This window comes from Coprinopsis cinerea (genome assembly GCF_000182895.1).
Source record: "Coprinopsis cinerea okayama7#130 chromosome 1 map unlocalized cont3.1, whole genome shotgun sequence".
Classification (NCBI taxonomy): domain Eukaryota; kingdom Fungi; phylum Basidiomycota; class Agaricomycetes; order Agaricales; family Psathyrellaceae; genus Coprinopsis; species Coprinopsis cinerea.
The window spans coordinates 454,534-472,721 of record NW_003307544.1 but is presented as its reverse complement, the minus strand read 5'-3'; the positions used below and the strand labels follow the sequence as shown (position 1 = coordinate 472,721).

The 18,188-nt window shown below is 52.2% G+C and overlaps 4 protein-coding genes across 4 annotated transcripts; 1 reads left to right on the top strand and 3 right to left on the bottom strand.

The window, feature by feature from the left end:
* Positions 1 to 513: 513 nt before the first annotated feature.
* On the bottom strand, positions 514 to 7,146 carry CC1G_02879 (hypothetical protein; the record flags this gene model as incomplete). Its single annotated transcript, XM_001828246.2, has 8 exons — positions 514 to 649; positions 715 to 843; positions 901 to 4,165; positions 4,218 to 4,580; positions 4,632 to 5,021; positions 5,077 to 5,664; positions 5,721 to 6,763; positions 6,815 to 7,146. 8 exons carry the CDS (start codon positions 7,144 to 7,146, stop codon positions 514 to 516), a joined length of 6,246 nt encoding a protein of 2,081 aa, XP_001828298.2.
* Positions 7,147 to 7,385: 239 nt separating this feature from the next.
* CC1G_02878 (glutamyl-tRNA synthetase) lies at positions 7,386 to 9,587 on the bottom strand (the record flags this gene model as incomplete). Its single annotated transcript, XM_001828245.2, has 11 exons — positions 9,521 to 9,587; positions 9,312 to 9,450; positions 9,117 to 9,227; positions 9,007 to 9,054; positions 8,786 to 8,956; positions 8,403 to 8,732; positions 8,174 to 8,344; positions 7,993 to 8,120; positions 7,739 to 7,905; positions 7,523 to 7,680; positions 7,386 to 7,466 (listed from the first exon to the last, which is right to left on the bottom strand). The coding sequence occupies exons 2-11, from the start codon at positions 9,384 to 9,386 to the stop codon at positions 7,386 to 7,388; spliced, it is 1,440 nt and encodes a 479-aa protein (XP_001828297.2). The 5' UTR covers positions 9,387 to 9,450; positions 9,521 to 9,587.
* Positions 9,588 to 11,001: 1,414 nt separating this feature from the next.
* On the bottom strand, positions 11,002 to 14,487 carry CC1G_02877 (hypothetical protein; the record flags this gene model as incomplete). Its single annotated transcript, XM_001828244.2, has 10 exons — positions 11,002 to 11,423; positions 11,472 to 11,846; positions 11,900 to 11,988; positions 12,051 to 12,363; positions 12,414 to 12,780; positions 12,837 to 12,949; positions 13,007 to 13,234; positions 13,292 to 13,453; positions 13,504 to 13,747; positions 13,802 to 14,487. 10 exons carry the CDS (start codon positions 14,485 to 14,487, stop codon positions 11,085 to 11,087), a joined length of 2,916 nt encoding a protein of 971 aa, XP_001828296.2. The 3' UTR covers positions 11,002 to 11,084.
* Positions 14,488 to 16,150: 1,663 nt separating this feature from the next.
* Positions 16,151 to 18,138, top strand: CC1G_02876 (guanine nucleotide-binding protein alpha-2 subunit; the record flags this gene model as incomplete). The annotated part of the gene is made up of 9 exons (XM_001828243.2): positions 16,151 to 16,243; positions 16,309 to 16,338; positions 16,398 to 16,445; positions 16,500 to 17,117; positions 17,171 to 17,242; positions 17,350 to 17,421; positions 17,483 to 17,595; positions 17,672 to 17,727; positions 17,960 to 18,138. The coding sequence occupies 9 exons, from the start codon at positions 16,151 to 16,153 to the stop codon at positions 17,995 to 17,997; spliced, it is 1,140 nt and encodes a 379-aa protein (XP_001828295.2). The 3' UTR covers positions 17,998 to 18,138.
* Positions 18,139 to 18,188: the final 50 nt, after the last annotated feature.

The window sequence follows — 18,188 nt, the reverse complement described above, 5'->3', positions numbered from 1 at the left end:
ACATGGCTTTCATTGTCGCTGAAAGGGTCCCGAACCTCGACGTTTGACGTCCGAGTCGATGGTAAGGGGAAAACCCGAACCAGCTGCAGTGCCAGCAAATCTGCGCTGGTACGCCGCGATGGCATCTCGGTAAACTCCGAAGCAACACAAATAGGGGCCGGCGCTTATTTGGGGCTCTTAGGCGTTGAACCAGGCATATTGAAGTGCTACCGTGATTGAAGCGGCTCCGTATGAGTCTCCCAGTATTTTATAGGCTATGGATAAACATGCAACTGGGAGAAATCCCCCTCATCTCTTTCCTGCAATCTTTCCCTTCCCTGGTTTTGTTGGGTTTGTTCCAGCCTCCAGTTTTCTTCGGAGGCCCACCCACAATTAGCCTTTGGAGGTGGAGCTTCTGCCGCGGTTCTGCTTTCCAACAGGAGTAAGTCTGGACACGTATTTCCCCTTTCAGAAATGTCACATTACATTGTTGTTCTATAATCACACAATACAATACAGTGCTCTACATATACTCTACAGCGTCTCCCATCCACCCGAATCCAACGTACTCTCCAACTTCCTCGCTACAATCGTAGGAATACCATGGTTCAGCCATACTTTCCGTACCTCCTCATACCTCGGGTAGTGGAGATACTGCCTCCGCCCGCGTCTGAAAGTAGCAGGGATCAGTGTCAGAAAAACGAGCATGCATTTCGGAGAAGTGAAACGACATACCGCATCGAAAGGTCAGCCTCCCCATGGACGTCAAGATAAGGTGAAGGGTAGAACGTTCCATTCCCGGCATTGAGGTACAACAGGGTCCCCCGCTTAATGAGGTAGTACAAACCAATCATCCCACCGCACCTAGAAGTGGATAGGCATTTAGTCAAAAATAGAGGTTTGCGGACAACGAACACTCACTCTCGCGTATGAGAATTACACTCTCCCCTCCCGTTATATTCCACATCAGCACAACATCCACTCTGGAAACACACGATCGTCCCACAGAGCAGGCAGATTGCACCATCATTCGGAACCGTGTTACAGCGGTTGCAAGTCAAGACCTTCTCCGGGAGCATGAACATGGTGTCCAGAACCAACGGTAACCTCGCCAATTTGTAGATACCGGGGAAATCGAGGAGAACACCGCAGTTCATCTGAGAAAGGGTGACCATATGCCCATAATGCGCACACCATCCCGAGAGCGCGTTTTGTAATGTGTCGTGGGCGGGGAGTTCCGATAAAGGCGGGATACCCAACATCTTCAGCAGTCGGGTGTATTCGCAGGGTTGGTTTGATCCAAAAGTGGGAGTAGGGAATGCCGAAGGGAGTACCGACCGACAAAGGATGGCAGCTCTTCGAAGGAAGGGTAGCGTGAAAGAATACAAAAGCTTCTCCATCCGCGCCTCGCCAAACGTTTCGAACGCGAGTGTTGCTGTATGCTCGAAGACAGGGGAATGCCGGACGACAGACATGAAGAACATGCGAACGTCACCGAAAATCTCTTCATGGGCCCGCCTTGGTATCTGGGTGATGGAATAGCTCCTGGTCTTGTTGAGGATGTAGACAAGGCCCACGACAGACCGTGCCAGGCAGGCGTAGTAGGTGAGGATGAGGACGTGTTTGAGGATGTCGGGTGCAACGGCTGCTGCTTCGGCCAGGATGGTGAACGGATCGCGTAGGAGTAAAGGGATATGGTACGAAGTCAGGGACGTCCGACTCCATTCTGGCAGTAGCCTCTTGACAATCGCCTGACGCACGGCATCACGCCCTTCATCTGGCCTCCCCTTAAACTGCAACGCCACCAACCGACCCAATATGGAAACAATCCCCCTAATCATCCGCGTCTGCGATTCCGAGAGGTTATCCGCAATCAGCCCGCCACCCGGTACCTCGACTCCCCTCTGCGCACTCTCGATCTGCGCGATCGTATACCCCAGCAATTCCTCCGGAAGGTAAAGGCCCGCTCCACGCTCTCCGGGATCAGGTTCAGGTCGATCCCGAAGATGCCTCGTCTGCTGCGAGAACGACTTGGAAACCACCATCACCGTATCGACCATCTTCGCAGCTTCCAACACCTCAGGCTTCCCCTCCCCATTATTCCCCCTCACCGCACTCGAATACCCAGGATCCTGAGCCGCCCAGAACACAAACTCCCCTGTCCCATTCCGAATCTGCAACGAGTCGAGGTGAGGATCTGGTTTAGACTTGAGGATATTGATCCCAGCAGCGCGGATCCAATCGGCGAAGGGAGTCGTGTTCATCTTGACCCGAGAGGGATTTACGACGGGAAGAATGACATTGCCCAAACTCTTGCACAGCGGGCAGATGTATTCCTTCCTCGGTATGCTCTCCGGATGATTTCTTGTCGCCTGCGCACGATGCCGTTGTCGAATCGAAACACTATACACCTGGAAGCACTCCAGATGCATCATATGCGAACAAACTGACGTGACGAGACCAAAGCGCGTATAACTCGCAGGGAAACCTTCAAAATTCTGCGTCGTGTTCGTCGATTTGGCGTCCAGAACATCGGCGTTTGGCGGAGGGAACGTATGATGCGTCGGAGGAGCAGCCGCCCGATCGAGGTTGGTGACCATACCAAGGACCTCGTTCAGGTACGTATGATGTGAACTATCCGGATGTCGCCTGATGAACCGACTAGGCTGCACAAGACCCAGTGCACCAAAGCTCTTCCCACCAGTACTGAGATCCTCCTGACAAACGATACACGTCCCAAAGCTGATCTCCGTTTCCACTTCCTCCCCATTCTCCTCATCCACCGACATCGCACTCCCCTCGTCATCTTCATCGTCCAAATCGTCGAAATTGATCGCAAACTGGTTCTGCTGGGCCTTCATCTGCTGCATAATCGCCTCCTGCCTCGCTTTGGCCGCTTTCTTCCTCGCCTCCTCGGGGTCCACAGCAGGCTTCAACGAATCGTAGGCCTTGCGTCTCTCCTTGACAGCGTCCGGAGCATGTTTAGCCATCCTGTCGAGGATCCATTGCACACGAGCACGATAATTCTTGTACTGATCGTGGTATTCCAATGCACAAACGACGTCCACCAGAGTCCTGTCTTCTTCAAACGTCTTGGAGGCAGCGAGTTTCGATAATGTTTCTTCGCGTTCGACGAGACCGAGCATGATGAGATGCAGGACTTGATCGAGGATAGCTTCCGCCGATGGTGGGGTACCCGATGCTGAAGGAGGTGCAGCACCTCCATTCCCACTCGCACCACCTGTGCCACCCGTACCTCCATTGCTCTGACCAGAACCGGCGGGGGCAGCAGCAGGCGCCGCCTGCCCACCCGACGACTCCGTCAGAACGAGGACATTGTAAACCGTATAGAACAAGATCTGCAAAAAGACCTCGCTCTCAAACACCCTCGGTATATCCTTATACGGGCCCTCCGTCACCCCAAACTTCTTCGGGACATACACCCATTCCTGATCCCCCTTCCCCTCCTTCGCAAACCGCTTCTTCGTCTTGGCCCTCAACATATTCTCCACCTCCTCCCTCCTATTCCGGGTGTAATGGAAGAAGAAGGGATTAACCTCCTCAAACAACACGTCCTCCTTCAACTCATAGACACCCACATCCGTAGCACCCTCCGGAGGCTTGAACATCGCCACCTCCCTCAAAATCCTCTCAAAGGCGATATTATCCCCAAACCTCTCCGCCACCCTCTTCGTCAACTCGGAGAACCCACAAGGGCCCATAGCCAGCGCATGGACGATCTCCCTTCGCACAGCAGAAGGGACAGGCATCCGCGAGGCAGCAGCGTTCTCGCTGACCATGGTGATCAGCACGAATAGAAGCTCTTCCACCATCCCGCACAAATGGGAGATGTCCTCGTAGTTGGTGTTGTACGGGCTGGTCTTGCCGGGTTTCCCTTCCTTGCCGTCCTCGTCCATAGCTCCGCTGATATCCTCCTCCCCATCTTCCTCGTCGCTTTCATCCATCGCCACACCGTTGAAGTAGGCCATGAGGTTAAACCGGTCAAGGATGGTCACAAGTACGATGTCAGGGTCAAGGAGTATCAAGGCCGATTGGAGCATGAACAGATCTTGGTCGAAGCAGAGTTCTCGAAGCATATAGTCCCGGTAATGCATGAGCTGGCCGCGGATGGCGAAGCCGTTCCTGACCCATAGACCAACACGGATTTGTGCAACCATAGCCAGAACTACAACACACCAGTTAGAATGTGCTGCCGAAGAGACACTGAGCCAACGGACCTCGCAAAGGGAAATCAATAATGGCCAAAACCGCCTTCTCCCCTCCCGCACACCTCAACACAACATCCCGAACACTCCTATACTCATCAAACTCCGTACCCCCAAACTCTTCTCTCAACTTCTCCTCCGAAAGCAAATGCGTCGATTTGAACAGTTCCGCAAGCAACCAATGCAACGAATGGTGGAAGCTGACCCATCCCTCCGCAACGTCGAACCGGACAACCTCGTACGTCTTGGTCCTCGCTCGCGTCTCTTCATCCTTGAATCCGGCACCAAAGACCACATTGTGGTACTTGATCGTGCCAAACTTGCTCTTGTCCATCGCCAGAAACGCGGGATTGAAGTAATAGTTTTGGTTGTACCCTGAAGCCGTGTCAGCCGTGGGACCACGAGGTGAAAGGGATTCCTCAGTACCTGGTTGATGACCCCGATGCAACGCAGCCAAAAGCAAAGGCGGATCCTTCGCAACCGGAACATCCCCTCCATTACTTCTACACACCCCAATCAAACAGGTAATCACCACCTCCAACGCCTCAACCACCTCCCTCGGGCCTCTAGGTGCTACCAAAGGCTTCGGGTCTCCTTCCACCACCAGCTGTACCGTGTTGCTGGTATTGGCATAGGCACCACCAACCACTTTAATCACCCTGCTAAGGCTCAGAGTGACGTTGAACACGCTGATCCAGGCATCGGATTCATATTCAACGTGGACGTTGACTGCGCGTCGGTTGGATTGTGCACACATGAAGAGCTGACAGGTCTGAGTGAAGGGAACGAGGTAGGCAAGATGGCCGGTGATTTGAGCTAAAGCGGATGGTCAGTCGTGTTTTAGAGGCTGATAGGGATATAGAGTACACACGTTGTCCATTCGTGACAATGATATTCGAGGGTTCCGTGAGCAACGCCTGAACAGGCGCAGTATGCATGAGATACCGGAGGTCACTAAAGATAGGCATAAACCTCTTCGATTTGAACGGGAACGAATCGACATCCATGACAGGCTGGTGAGGCATATGCTGCAGAGCTTGATGCGCCGCAGGTTGTTGATGGAATCCAGGATGTCCTGGTGGATGACCAGTAAGAGGGAAGGGAAGCGTTGGCGGGGCACTCGTCGAACCACCGGCCGTTGCAGTGGGCGGGGGAGCGCCAAAGAGCACACCGCCCCCTGTGACAGGGAAGTACGGCATATTGGTCAATGCGTTCTGTTGCGATTGACCACCGATGGGGACGACGACGCGTTTCCCGGGTCGGTTTATCTGGTTGGTGAAGAAACATGCAAGTAGGTTCAGGAGGTTGGTGATGATCTTGTGGTTCTTGACAAGGTGGGCGGAGATGGAGGGAACGGTGAAGAGTTGTAGCGCAAAGTATTTGATAGACGTCTCCGCCTCGCGATCTGTGAGCAGATAGGTATCCGTGATACGATGGTACGTGTTGGCGAAATGGCCAGCTAAGGGTATAAACGTGAGAAATAGCCCCCTGAATAGCAGAGGAAAACCAGCGCACCTATTGAGAACTTGTGCGTCTTGCTCAACGAGAGCAACGAAGCATAAACCTCCTTCAGACTCAACCGAAGCTTCTTCCAAAGCCGACTGTGGTAGACGAACATATAATCGATCCTCGTCGCATTCGGGATCTCCGTGAGGTTCACCGCGGACGTAGGCAAAGCCATCCCGCCCGGCGCCTTGGACAACCCCGCCATCCCAAGGGTAAACGCGTCCCGTCGTCTGGGCATCATCAGCTCCTTTGCTAGCACCTCCTTCAGCGCCATCGTATCCGGGCCTAGTCGCGCTCTCGTAAGGTCCAACAGCCACTCAATGATAACCGCTCCCACCTGCTCGCAAAAGGTGTCGTACGCCCTCCGGATCGTCACGCCCAAATCGATTTGCGCCATCGAGTGCGCCATGTCGAGCAGCTTGGCTTGTTGTGGTTGCCCACCGTGCGGTCCGGCGGAAAGGGGTTGGGAGGTGTTGACAACGTTCATATCCACCACGACTCTCCCGTCGCTCTCCAGCGTCTTCACCATCCCCTCAACCTCCTTCACCCTTTCCGGACTATGCCCCTTGCCCGTCAAGTCCAAAATCACAGTCTTGACCTCGTCGAAAGTGTGCTTATCCCCGTTCCACAGTACGACGCAATAGACATCCTTCATCATCGGGTCTGCTGACGGCTGGAGCCTGAGATCAGCCTCGTTCAGCGGCACCGTGATCTCATCCGGCGAGAAATCGAGCGTGTCGAGGAGAAAATCGAGGGCGTATCCGATCGTCCTGTGCATCGAGTCCTTCAATGCCTGCGGTAGATTCTGCAGCAACGGCGAAACCGGTGGTAAATCATTCGAAAGGGGCCCAGCGGGGATCGTCAACGGCGCCGTCGAAGTCGTATATGGGTGCAGCTTGCAATTCGGGTTCCTCCTCCAAGCCTCCTCGTCGCCGCAATCGCAGCACCCGCCAGGCTGCTGGGCGATGAAGAAGCTCACGCTGTGGTCTGTATGGTCCGCCGCATGGAAACATCGAGCACACAGCACGCAGCTGTCGTCCAATGCACAATCTCTGCACGATTGTCAGTCAAACCCAGCGAAACGACGACGACGATGAGCTTACTTGCATCGATAGCAGCTCTCTCCTTTCTTGAAAATGTGACCGCACGGGCGTCCGGGTACGATCTGGTCGTCGTCCTTGCCAGCCCCAGAGAACCCCACAGACGCCTGGTACTCGCTCAGCAACTGGTGTTGGGGAACGTTGTTCACGCCTTTGGGCAGAAAGTACTTTTGGTTGCCGCCGCTGCCCATAAGCGATGCGTACAGTTTCGTCAAAATCTCTGCCCTAGCGGCCGGCGTGAAGACGTATTTCCTGGAGCCTGGCATGATCTCCAGCGAGAACCGCAGGTCGGAGAGAGGATCGCCTCGTGGATCCTGGCTCAGTCGGTGCGCCATCGTCGTCGTCGTCGTTCTCGACGGTCGTGAATGTCGTTATACAGATCGTTATTTAATGGCGGTGGTCGTCGTCGTCGTCGACCACGACGGCGGTAATGATGGTGGTGGTACAGAGACAAGACTGCCTCCGTCGGTGGCGCGGAGTCCTGACTTTCGATCCCGCCCATAGCCGGTTTTCGAGATTGGTAACTCAAGTCCAAAATTCAATACTAAAGACTACATGGTGACTGAATTTACGACTACTGAGATCTGAACCTCAACCGATTCAAAGTCCTCTCCCGTCCCAGAGTCTTGATGATATCCTGGAGCGCCGGTCCATCCTGAAATGTCCCGTCAGTACGGACCGCAAACACGACATAAAGCACGAAATGTTTACTTTGTATCCAGTCAACGCATGCCTCACAGTCTTCATGAACATCTTATTCGGCTTATTGATTTCCTTCCGCGTCGAATGAAGCAGTTGCAAGAACTCGTGTTCTTCCCAAGGTTCAGGGAGCCCAGCCAGCGCCTCCGATACCGCAGTCAAAACCTGATCTATTCGCGGGGCATATAATCAGGTTTGGCGGGAAGCTATATAGTGGAGAAAACGAACCTCGCTCAGCAGCATCGAACGCGCTAACCATCTCCTTCGCCTCCTCCGATTCGAGGTTTGGTTCCTCGAAGAGATAAAAGACGTGGATCGGCAGTTCTTTAAGGTTCGTCAGGCGGCCTTCCAAGAGCACAACTGCGCGCTTGATCATCTCCTTGTTCGTGTAGGGGCTATACACAGCACCGTGTTAGAATGGCAAATCTCGAGGAAGAGATGAGACTTGCCTGTCTGGGAACGACTCTTTCAACTGCTCGTACGCTCTCTCAGCGAGTGCATCAAAACCTTCCGGAGTAGACCTCTGTCGAAGCAGATGGTGTTTGTTGATGTACTCCAGTTTCATAGGATCCAACGAGGAATTGCGATGCGTGACCGAATGGATATCGAACTGAGAATACGTGAGCGAAGCTTGAATGAAAGAGAATGGGAAAAACCACCAACCTCATTGATCAGTTCAGGGAGACTATAAATCGCCGTACTGTCAGGCGCTTCAGAGCTCGTCGTACTCGAACCCGAACTCGACGACTCTTCAGAAGCAGAATGATCATGCCTAGCTCCCCAACCGGCCAGCGCCAGCCAATTCAACACAGCACCAGGTTCCCATCCCCTTCGCTAACCCACCGTCAATCAACTGCCGTTCATTAAAAACACCCAGATTAAACAAACTTACAATGTAATCCTCCACCTGCACATCCCCATTCCTCTTCGACATCTTCGAGCCATCCGGGTTCAACAAGATTGGCAAATGCGCAAACTTGGGCGTCGGGATCTTCAAGGCCGCGTACAAATCCAGGTGGAGGGGTAGAGAAGGCAACCATTCCTCCCCCCTCAGAACGTGCGTGATACCCATTTCATGGTCGTCCACTACCGAGGCGAGATGGTATGTGGGGAACTGGTCAGATTTGAGCAGGATAGGGTCCGTAGCGAGCGAAGCGTGTGCATCTTTGAGGTTGCCGAAGATTAGGTCTGTGCCTGGTGGGCGGACGGGGAGATTCGAGCCCTGGCAAGTCTGTAAGGAACGCGTTCAATTGAAAAGGGATGTAAAGGACGTACATTCAACCTGACGATAGATTTCTCCCCAGCTTTAACCCTCCTAGCGACCTCTTCCTCAGTCAAGTGAAGACACGTCCTATCGTATGTCGCGTTTGACCCTGTCCTAGCTAGCCGTTCGCGGACTTCCGCCAGCCTATCCATTGAGCAGAAGCACCTGTAGGCGTGACCTGACTGTCTCAAGTCAGTCACAAAACCGGTCTCCATGGCACGATGATACATACCTCGAGCAATTTCTTCGAATAATCTCGGTACAGGTCCAATCGTTCTGACTACGCGCCATAAGTATCAGCGTTCAGGACTGATTTCAAACTGTCCAATTTAATCGGCTTACCTGGAAGTAAGGTCCATGTGGCCCACCTTTCCCAGGTCCATAGTCATACTCCAACCCAGCCCAGTCCAGCGCCTTGCGAATTCCCTCCACAGAACCAGGAACAAATCGAGTCTGCCGTCGAGTATTCCATGTCGAGCACGAGCCGCGTTGAATAAGCAAAATCAGTCAGAAACTTCTTCAGACGAGGACACATACCGCGTCTGTATCTTCTATCCTCAATAACCATTTACCACCATTCTTCCTGGAGAACAGGTGGTTGTATAATGCCATTCTCAGGCCTCCGAGGTGCAGAGGGCCCGTCGGCGACGGTGCAAACCGTAGCAGCACCATATCCCTATAAATCCGAACAGAACATAAGGTTTCTTGAGCATTTAGGCTGAGGTTGCTATTGGATTATTTCTCACCTTGTTTAAGCTTCCTATTTGTCAAATCCTAGCTCTTCAGTCGTGTCTTCAGCCCACTAGTCAAGACGTCGTCCGTGTTGTATAACTTGAACCTGTCTGGTCGTTGTGGTTGACGGTGAGCAGCGTCTAGACTCTACCGCCGACGGTGACGCTGGTCGGGACCTCGCCCCTATCCGGGCCGTCATAGATCACATGAGGTGCGTTCACGTGCCCCGCAAACAGCCGCGTTATTTGACAGTGTTGTGGTCGTGATCATCCAGGTTTCTGAACGTCCGGGCTTTGCGCGTGGATGGGTACACCGGTGCACGCTCACTTGGTTCGAGGCTCTGGCGCGTTTTTCTTCCATAGTCGGGAGTTGGGGCCTTCTTGGCTGCAAAGCGTTTGAAAAAATACTACCGGTGCTGCTTTCGACTCCTCCCAGGACTCGGTCTGTCGTCCGTCTCTGCGACTGGGCGCATATAACAGTTGCAATCAGCTTGTCAGGCTATCAGACTCTACTCTCCGCCTAGAGCAGCTCCAAAATTAGGCGATGGACGCCACAGAATGCCTTACTCCCTGGACGACTCTGGCTTCTCATTGCTCAATTTCCCCAGCTGCGAGCCTAGTGATATGGAGTCTAGCTCGATGATTAGGACCCTTCGGCAATGGACTGACTTCATAGAAACTGTGTAGCACTCGCGCCTTTGAGCTACATGACTTGCGAGGGGTCTACTTGCTCGCTCGGCCTCGCTCCACTGTCCTCCTCTTCCTCTCTCGGAAGATTGCGCAGAATCCGCCGACTTCACAATAGACTCCAACCAGGCTCTCATCAGTGCTACTCCTCTCAGTATTGTATGCGCACACAACGCATATCTTCTCTTCTTCGAGGTTCTTTCTGGTCCTCCCCGCCATCATCTCCCCCAGTGTCGTAAATCTCCGCAAACCTCTCAAGCGACAAAGCCGCAACGCCCCTCGGTCGCACACCTGCGCCACCTTAACCTTCCAGAATATGCGCTGCGTCCTCATTGGCCTGACCCCTTAGCTTTGCCCCCACAGGGAACAGCCGCATACCACCATCCTCTACGACCCGCCACCACACTGACCCCCGCCTTCGAATTTCCCGCCTCATGGCCCCAAATGTCAAGATGTTCGCATGGTCTCTAGGCTCTCTCGGCTCAGCCTACCTTGGCATCGCGTTAATTAGGACCTCTCATGGACTTTCGCGTCCTTTTCTCCGCGGTTTATTCGACGCATCCCGGTCACTCCTGGAAGAGCAGAGCAGCGGCACGCGCAAAAGCCAGGACTAGAGGACACAGAACAACTCAGATCTACGGTTCGCTGTGCTCAAAATTACAAAGGCTTACACCCGCTTATGGGTTTCTTAGTGTTGCCGCAAGGTGAGTTGAAGGTCGCCTTAAGGTAACAAGGGGCAAGACCTTCACCGACCTTAAGGTCACTGAAGGTCGGTTCTCACGGTAACCCCGATTCGGGGTAGAGGGCAAGAGGCTGGGTGCAGCGCGAATTTCTTGGTAGCAAGGGCGGTAAACGAAGATATTTGACATACTACAATACATGGAATCTTTAATTATGCTCCAGGGATGCCATACGAGACGGATATAAGACGCGTGAGCTCATCGAAGTCGCGTTCAGCAAGTAATTCCACCAGGACATCGGGGTCAATGTCAATAACCCGGAGTTCCTCCTCCCTCGTTACCCATTGGTCCTCAAAGGACATTCTCTCCGACTTGAGGTTGAACTTGAGTATTTGAAGGACTTCCATCATCGCAGGAGAGAGGCCAGCACGTCGCATGGTGTCTGTCTCCTTACCAGAGGAGAAAACCCGCTCGCATGGGACTGCAGAAGCCTGGGAGGACATAATGTCCAAAGCGACGCGGTAGATCGTTGGGAAGATGTAGCGTTTACTCTAAAGGCTGTTAAGCTTCAGAATAGATAAAAGAACGAAACGACGCACCTGCCAGTAAGCCACCAAGTCGAAATTTGCGATGGCTTCATCACCAATAGGACCAGGCTCTTCCAGGTAAGCCTTGAGCTCTTCCTCTACAGCCCGCCTATCTTCTGCTTCCTGAAGCGCTCGTTTCTCCTCCTCAGTCTGCTCCACATCGTCATGGTCATCATCAGAGGCACCAGCCGACGACGACGACGTAAAGCTGCCCTCGGACCTGGATAGTTGGCGCTTCAAGTCTTGAAGTCGTGCTCGGAAGTGGTTCTGGGCACGGGCGGCATGCGAAGCGCTGGGGACGTTGACCAAACGGGTCCCTGGGTTGGTCGGCGTGCATGCGCCGACTTTGGATCCGTTGCTGCGCATCTGACGTCGATACTCGAGCATCTACAGGATAGATAGTTAGAGACAGCAATGTAACGAAAGGAATAGCAACTTACCGAGTTTACGAAGCGTTCCTGTGCGCCTGAGGCTTCCTCCGAGCCCCAGTTCTTCTCCAACCATTCCAACTTGATTGTGGGATGGATTACTTTGTAGAACGACGATGAGCTCAATAATTGAGGAATGAAATAAACCAAACGAAAGACTCACTCATTGACGCAGTATAAATCGGAGTCTTTCGACTTTTTGCGAAATATTCGTCGAGTTTGTCAATGGAAGCTTGAACACCTTCCCGGAGATCAGGGAATAGGCGCTTGAATTGCTTCAGAACCGAAAGAAGGTCCTCATAAGCAGGCAAGGCGACAGGGAGGGTTGGGGTCTTCTCTGCTGAGAGAGATTCCTGCACAGTATGCGGGATCTCGAGGAACTGGCGGATTTGAACGAGTGCGTGAACTTGCTGATCGGAAAGCGCGAGGTGGGCGAGATCCTCCCACTCCTCCATCGAGAGAAGGACCTTGATGGCCTTGGAACTGTGTGAGTTGAGTATGCGAAGATAGCTTCTATCAAACTCACCGGCCAAAGCTGAAGGATACGGTCAATCATCAAATAGGTCGATGACCAGCGTACCTCCATGTCCTTGAGAGGTACGAGGTTGGGCACCTCTTCAGGAGTCCATTTACCACTGTCATAACCCTCCTTGATGACTTTTGCCAGAGCCTCTCGTCGCTGCCCCGATGCACGTAGCGCATTTGCAAGCCGACGAGCAGCAAGAACAGGGTCGTCGAGAACTTCAATATCGTAATACTCGTCGTCGTTGACAAGTTGATTAATGAAGGGATCGGACCCGGGTACGACTGGGGTGTAGACGCCATCCATGGGAATGGAAGTGAGTCGTTTAAGTCCCGCCTTGACACATAAATTGACGACATGAGGGAAGCAGCTAAATAAAGCTGTCGTTAGAACCCGATTTGGCTCAGAATTGAGAAAGATACTCACCGGATACGGTTCTCTTCGGCTGAGAATGCTATCCCTCTGCCTCTGAGAATAACAGCAACCTCTTGCATCATGGTATTACAATTTGACGCATTATCGAGTGTTATCGTGCAGAGCTGTGTATAAGAAAGTCAAACAATGAATATATGCGCACGAGAAAGCTGGGGCTTTACCTTTCTATCAATACCCCACTCATCAAGAATTCCGACAAAGGCCTTTGCCAAATGTGATCCATCGTGCTTTCCATGGACATGTCGGAAAGCGATGAGCCGAGTTTTCAGCTCCAGATGGCCAGGGCGGTCAACCGGCTCCACCATGTAATGAGCTGTAACTGCCATATAGCTGGTGAGGTCACTCGAGCTCCAAATGTCTGAAGTAAGTGAAATGCGACCCTTGGCATTCTATGAGGAAGCAATATAAGAACACAGTTTAAAGATAGATTGGATAGAACAACATACCTGGATCTCCTGCTTAATCTTGTAGCACTCTTCTTCAAATCGTTTTAACAGTAAATCCGTGAGCTTTGTGCGGTGGGGAATCATGGAAGGCTCGAGATTGACACCACAGCCCACGTAAAGTAGCAAGTCACGTAGCTCGGGGCATTCAATACTATTCATAGCCTGAAGCGATGATAAGTCTAAATAAAAAAAGAGCATGGGCGTAAGCTTACCTGATCATTGACTGCAGTCCAGCGCGTTAAGCGCTCCAGGAAACCCGGAATCGTAAATGACCCTGGTGGGTACTTCTTCTCCCGTGCAGCATGCTCTACCTGCTCCTGAAATAGTTTCTCCCACCCCTTGAGCTTCTTCGCAATCACAAACTCCCGCCAAAGGAAGTCATGCTTGGACTTCAAATGGTTGCGGATACACTCCGTCTGACCATGGGTATTGGCCCAAATGGACATTTCGGCGAGGCTAAAATGAACCGGATGAGAATATTAACTTGTCGAAGTCAATGTTAGTACGTACGGGCAAAACCGACAACCAAGGAATTGAGCCTCCGCCTTTTTGGGGCATTTGAGAGGGAAAGTGTCGGTAAGCTCGGGAATGGATGTTGGAGGTTGCCGTGACTGAAGCGGAATAATAAACGGCCACACATCAGTAGCCATTTGTGTCTTGGAACACTTGATCTTGGTTTGAGTAACAAGGCTGCCATATATAGGGATGATCGGTGATGGAGGCGGCGTAGCAGACTGTGGTCCCTCGATAGAAGCGACAGGACCAAGGCCGGGTATAGCAGGAATGGGAGCAACTGGAATTGAAGAAGACGAGGAAGAGGCGGTTGGAGATACATTCTCCGAGTTAGCAGTCCGACGGCGTTTGTTTCCCGAGCCTCCAGAAGATGTCTGCTTTCGCTTACGTCCTGCCAAAGCAGTAGTTGTGGGAGCAGATGGAGCAGTGACTGTAGCTGTGAGTTCAGTGGAAGTCGAAGGGTAGGGTGTTGTATGCAGAGTGGAAGGGGGTGGATAGTACTGTTGAGGATAGTGGCCATATGCGTAGCTTCCAGATGGACTATAGGACGAAGGTGGAGGCGAATGAGCAGGAGCATATGTGAGAGGTGGCCATTGAGAAGGATGAGGATAGTAGTAGGAAGGATTGGGGTGTTGGACAGGGGGTGGTGTCTGGGAGGGGCCGGAGTAGCGTGCCTCGGACATACAGATACACTGCTCAATGCTCTGAAAGCATTGAGGACAGCCAGAGGGGGGAGGATTCGACGCCATTGCAGTGACAGTGGAGACTCCTCCTCCCTCATCCTTTTATCCTGTTTCTTGTCTCCCCCGTAATTTCACGTGTTGGACCGCTTAGGAGTAGCGTATAAACCTATTAGCGGCAAAATCATTCCCCCAAAGCCAACTTTCATGCATTTCTGCGATAGGTACGAGCAGAACAGTGTCATTTGAGCAACCCCTGTTTCAATGTCATTATCGGCTGAAGAGTTTGAAATAAAGTCGGTAAAATGGCCTGATATTTTCGGAGATAAGCCCCTGAGTACTCATACAAAGTTTGAGGCGGATAGCTGAAGTCGAATCTACAGAGGGAGACAATCTCTTAGAGCGCGCATCGCGAGCGCGTTGTACTCAGTTAAGCGCCAGCCGCGGCATTGTGGCAGTGCTCGAAATTATAGGGATGGGAAAAAATCGGCCGACACCTTGAGGTCGCCTCGAGGGACCTTGAGGTGCCACCATCAATTTGTTTCGGACCTTAAGGGACCTTCACCTTGAGGTACCTCGACCTTGCGGCAACACTAGGGTTTCTGCTTCCCGAAAGTAGCCGGCTGACATTCAATTCAGTCCTTGATTGGGTGGTGTGTGCTTGAGTGCCCTTGTTGCCATCCGGTCGGAGCTCCTCTCTGGTAAGTTTAATCAACCAATCCATATGGTTTCCATGTAACCCACCGCACTTTTGCCATGACTTATTCATTGAGCGTGGTGACCTTCGACCCTTCCCAAGCCGCAACTCATTTCCCTTCGACATGCTGTTGAGTGTTTGTTTGTTTAACCTTCCAGGGACGATCACGGCGAGTAGCCTATTGCGCTATTATCCTCGCATTAACAGAGCAACGCGGACAGTGTAAGAATCAGGCGAGTAGTAAGAATCGCCGTCGATTTTCTCAAACTGCCGTGAAGCAAGCCGTTTGTGCGCCTCATCCTCGCGTGGATTTCACACGGGCGTTACGACTGGAATCGCTCGTGGAGCCAAGCGTTCACATCGAAGGAAGGTTGAATGACTACACATACACTCTGGGTTTTCGAGAAAAGCATGGGTGTGAGGGATGAAATCCGTAAGCCTCGCATTTCACTTCATTGTCTACTGGTGATGACTATGCCCATAGACCTCCTTAAGAGGCATTTCCCAATTTTCAGGCCGACTTTGAGCGTTCACAAGATGACCACACAATCGAACAGAGGAGAAATCACAGAAATCTGATGGTATGGGGTCAGCCGACCGTGGCGGCGCCTTATGGGGCAAAGCCACCGGGCCTTGTCTCAGGAACCGAAATTGGTGAGACGACCGTCAGTCCCATAGCCATCACGGCTAGTCGCTTTTCGCGCTCTCGCCTCATCCGTTCTCCTTTTTCTCTCTCTTTTTTTCTTGTTTATTTCGTTCCCTCAAGTCTTTCGGTGCAGGCCTGCTCCCTATTAACACTGCAGTGCCGTTGTGGCTGGCTGGCTAAATTCCCGAGGCAAACCTTCTCAGAAGCCAGTTGCCTGAGTTTCGTTCCGTTTGGGATTACCGAGTCTCCCTGGGCCCACCGGATTTTTACGTCTTTCTTCTTTAAACTCTCGACTGTGTACGAGGAAATTTTGGGCGACAAACATGGGTTCTTGCATGTCATCACCGTCAGGGGGCATCGAGGTCACCGAGGAGGAGAAACAGCGGAATAAGGAGGTCGAGAAGCAGTTGAAGGAGGTGCGTAGCCCGGTTTCTCATGGCAGACGGCGGGGAACTGACCTTGGATTCCCAATACCACACAGGCAAAGGCCAAAATGCAGTCCCAGGTCAAGGTTCGTTAGTGTTATACTCAGAGTTTTGGGACTATGTGACGATGGGGTATGGCGCCCAGGTGCTTCTCCTGGGATCAGGAGACTCGGGCAAGTCCACGATCCTCAAGGTACGTCGCGCGATTCATATGGCCACCAAACCTCTTAGCTGAACTCGTGGATAGCAAATGCGCCTGATCCACAAGGTGCCGTTTTCACCACAAGAAGTTGAATCGTATCGTCAGCTCGTGTTCGAGAACTTGACCCGGGGCATGGGCTATGTCCTCGACGCCATGGAAGACATGGAACTCAAAGTCTCAGAGGAGAACCAGCACTACATCGACGAGGTTATCCACGCCCGCGACATTCGAGACGGCGAGCCCTTCCCCAGGTCCTATTATAAACCCCTCAAATCACTCTGGCTTGATCCCAACGTTCAGAAGGCCTGGCAAAGGGGCAATGAAGCGGCCTTACCGGAAAAGTCAGGCGCTTCCATTCCTTCTCGTCTGTTTATTGCTGACTGTCTGGTTACTAGCCTCTTGTACTTTTACTCCTCCCTGGACCGGCTGTTCGACCCAGAGTACCAACCCTCGGAGCAAGACATCATTCGATGCAGGGCGCGCACGATAGGCATTACCGAAACAACGTTCGTGCTCAGAGAGCATGAGATGTTGATGGTCGATGTTGGTGGCCAGAAGAGCGAGCGACGGAAATGGATACATTGCTTCCAGGATGTGACTAGCATACTGTTCCTAGTCAGCTTAAGCGGCTATGACCAGTGCCTAGTCGAGGATAAGGATGCTGTGAGTTCCCGTCCGTCCCGTGGTTCGCAGTACCTAACCCAACCCTCTCCCAGAACCAAATGCAAGACGCTATGACGATCTGGGACTCGATATGCCACTCTCAATGGTTCAAACAGACATCAATTGTACGTTTCTACCTTCCGGTCTCAGCGATGATCAACTGACTCCACGCTTCCCTATCTCATTATCACATCGGAACACTTTCAACTATCGGCGGCGGTGATACTCATAGATCCTCTTCCTGAACAAGAACGACCTCTTCGAACAGAAGGTGCCACAATCAGACATCAAGAACTTCTTCCCGGTATGTCCACCCAAGCCTTGTGCTGATCATCCTCGTAATTGCATGCTCAATGGATGCTTAGGATTATGACGGCGAGCCAGGTGACGCTAAAGCTGGCCGAGATTACTTCAAGAAGCGTTTCGCAAGACTCGCCCAAAAGGCTGGCCGGTCCAAGGAACGCGAGATCTACATTCAGTACGTGATATTTGTGGCTCGAGATCACAACGCCACAGCGGGGACGTTTACTGATGACGTTTGCCTTATCGCTCAGTATAACCACTGCTACGGATACTGCCATGTTGAGAGTTGTAATGGCTGCTGTCGAAGGTACGATATTCACCCCACTCCAGTGTCTCAGTGCTGACTTTATCTTTCCTCAGAGTGAGTGCTTGTTTCATCTTTGAACAACAATTTGGGTATTCCTTGCTTTCTTCCTTTGATTTCTTCCTATTGGCTCTGGACTGCCTTCGGTCGTCGGAAACCCATTTGCCGCTTCCCCCCTTCTTCTCGTTGTCATCTCCGATAAGACCCTGGCTCAACTCTTCTTCGACCTCGATAGTATCATTCTCCGCTCAAGCTTGGAGACTGCAGCCCTGATATAGGCGCTGCCTGGCCCGTTTCCCTTTTGCCCTCTTTCGTTTTCTTTCATCTCACACGCGCTCTACGCGGACCCGCTCGCTATCATACTTCATATGTAACATTATCTTCAGGTTCTGCCTAATTTCCTCGCTCCTTTTTTTATTTTTATTTTCGTCGTTCTTGTCTCTTCGCTTTTTTCTTGTTTTCCG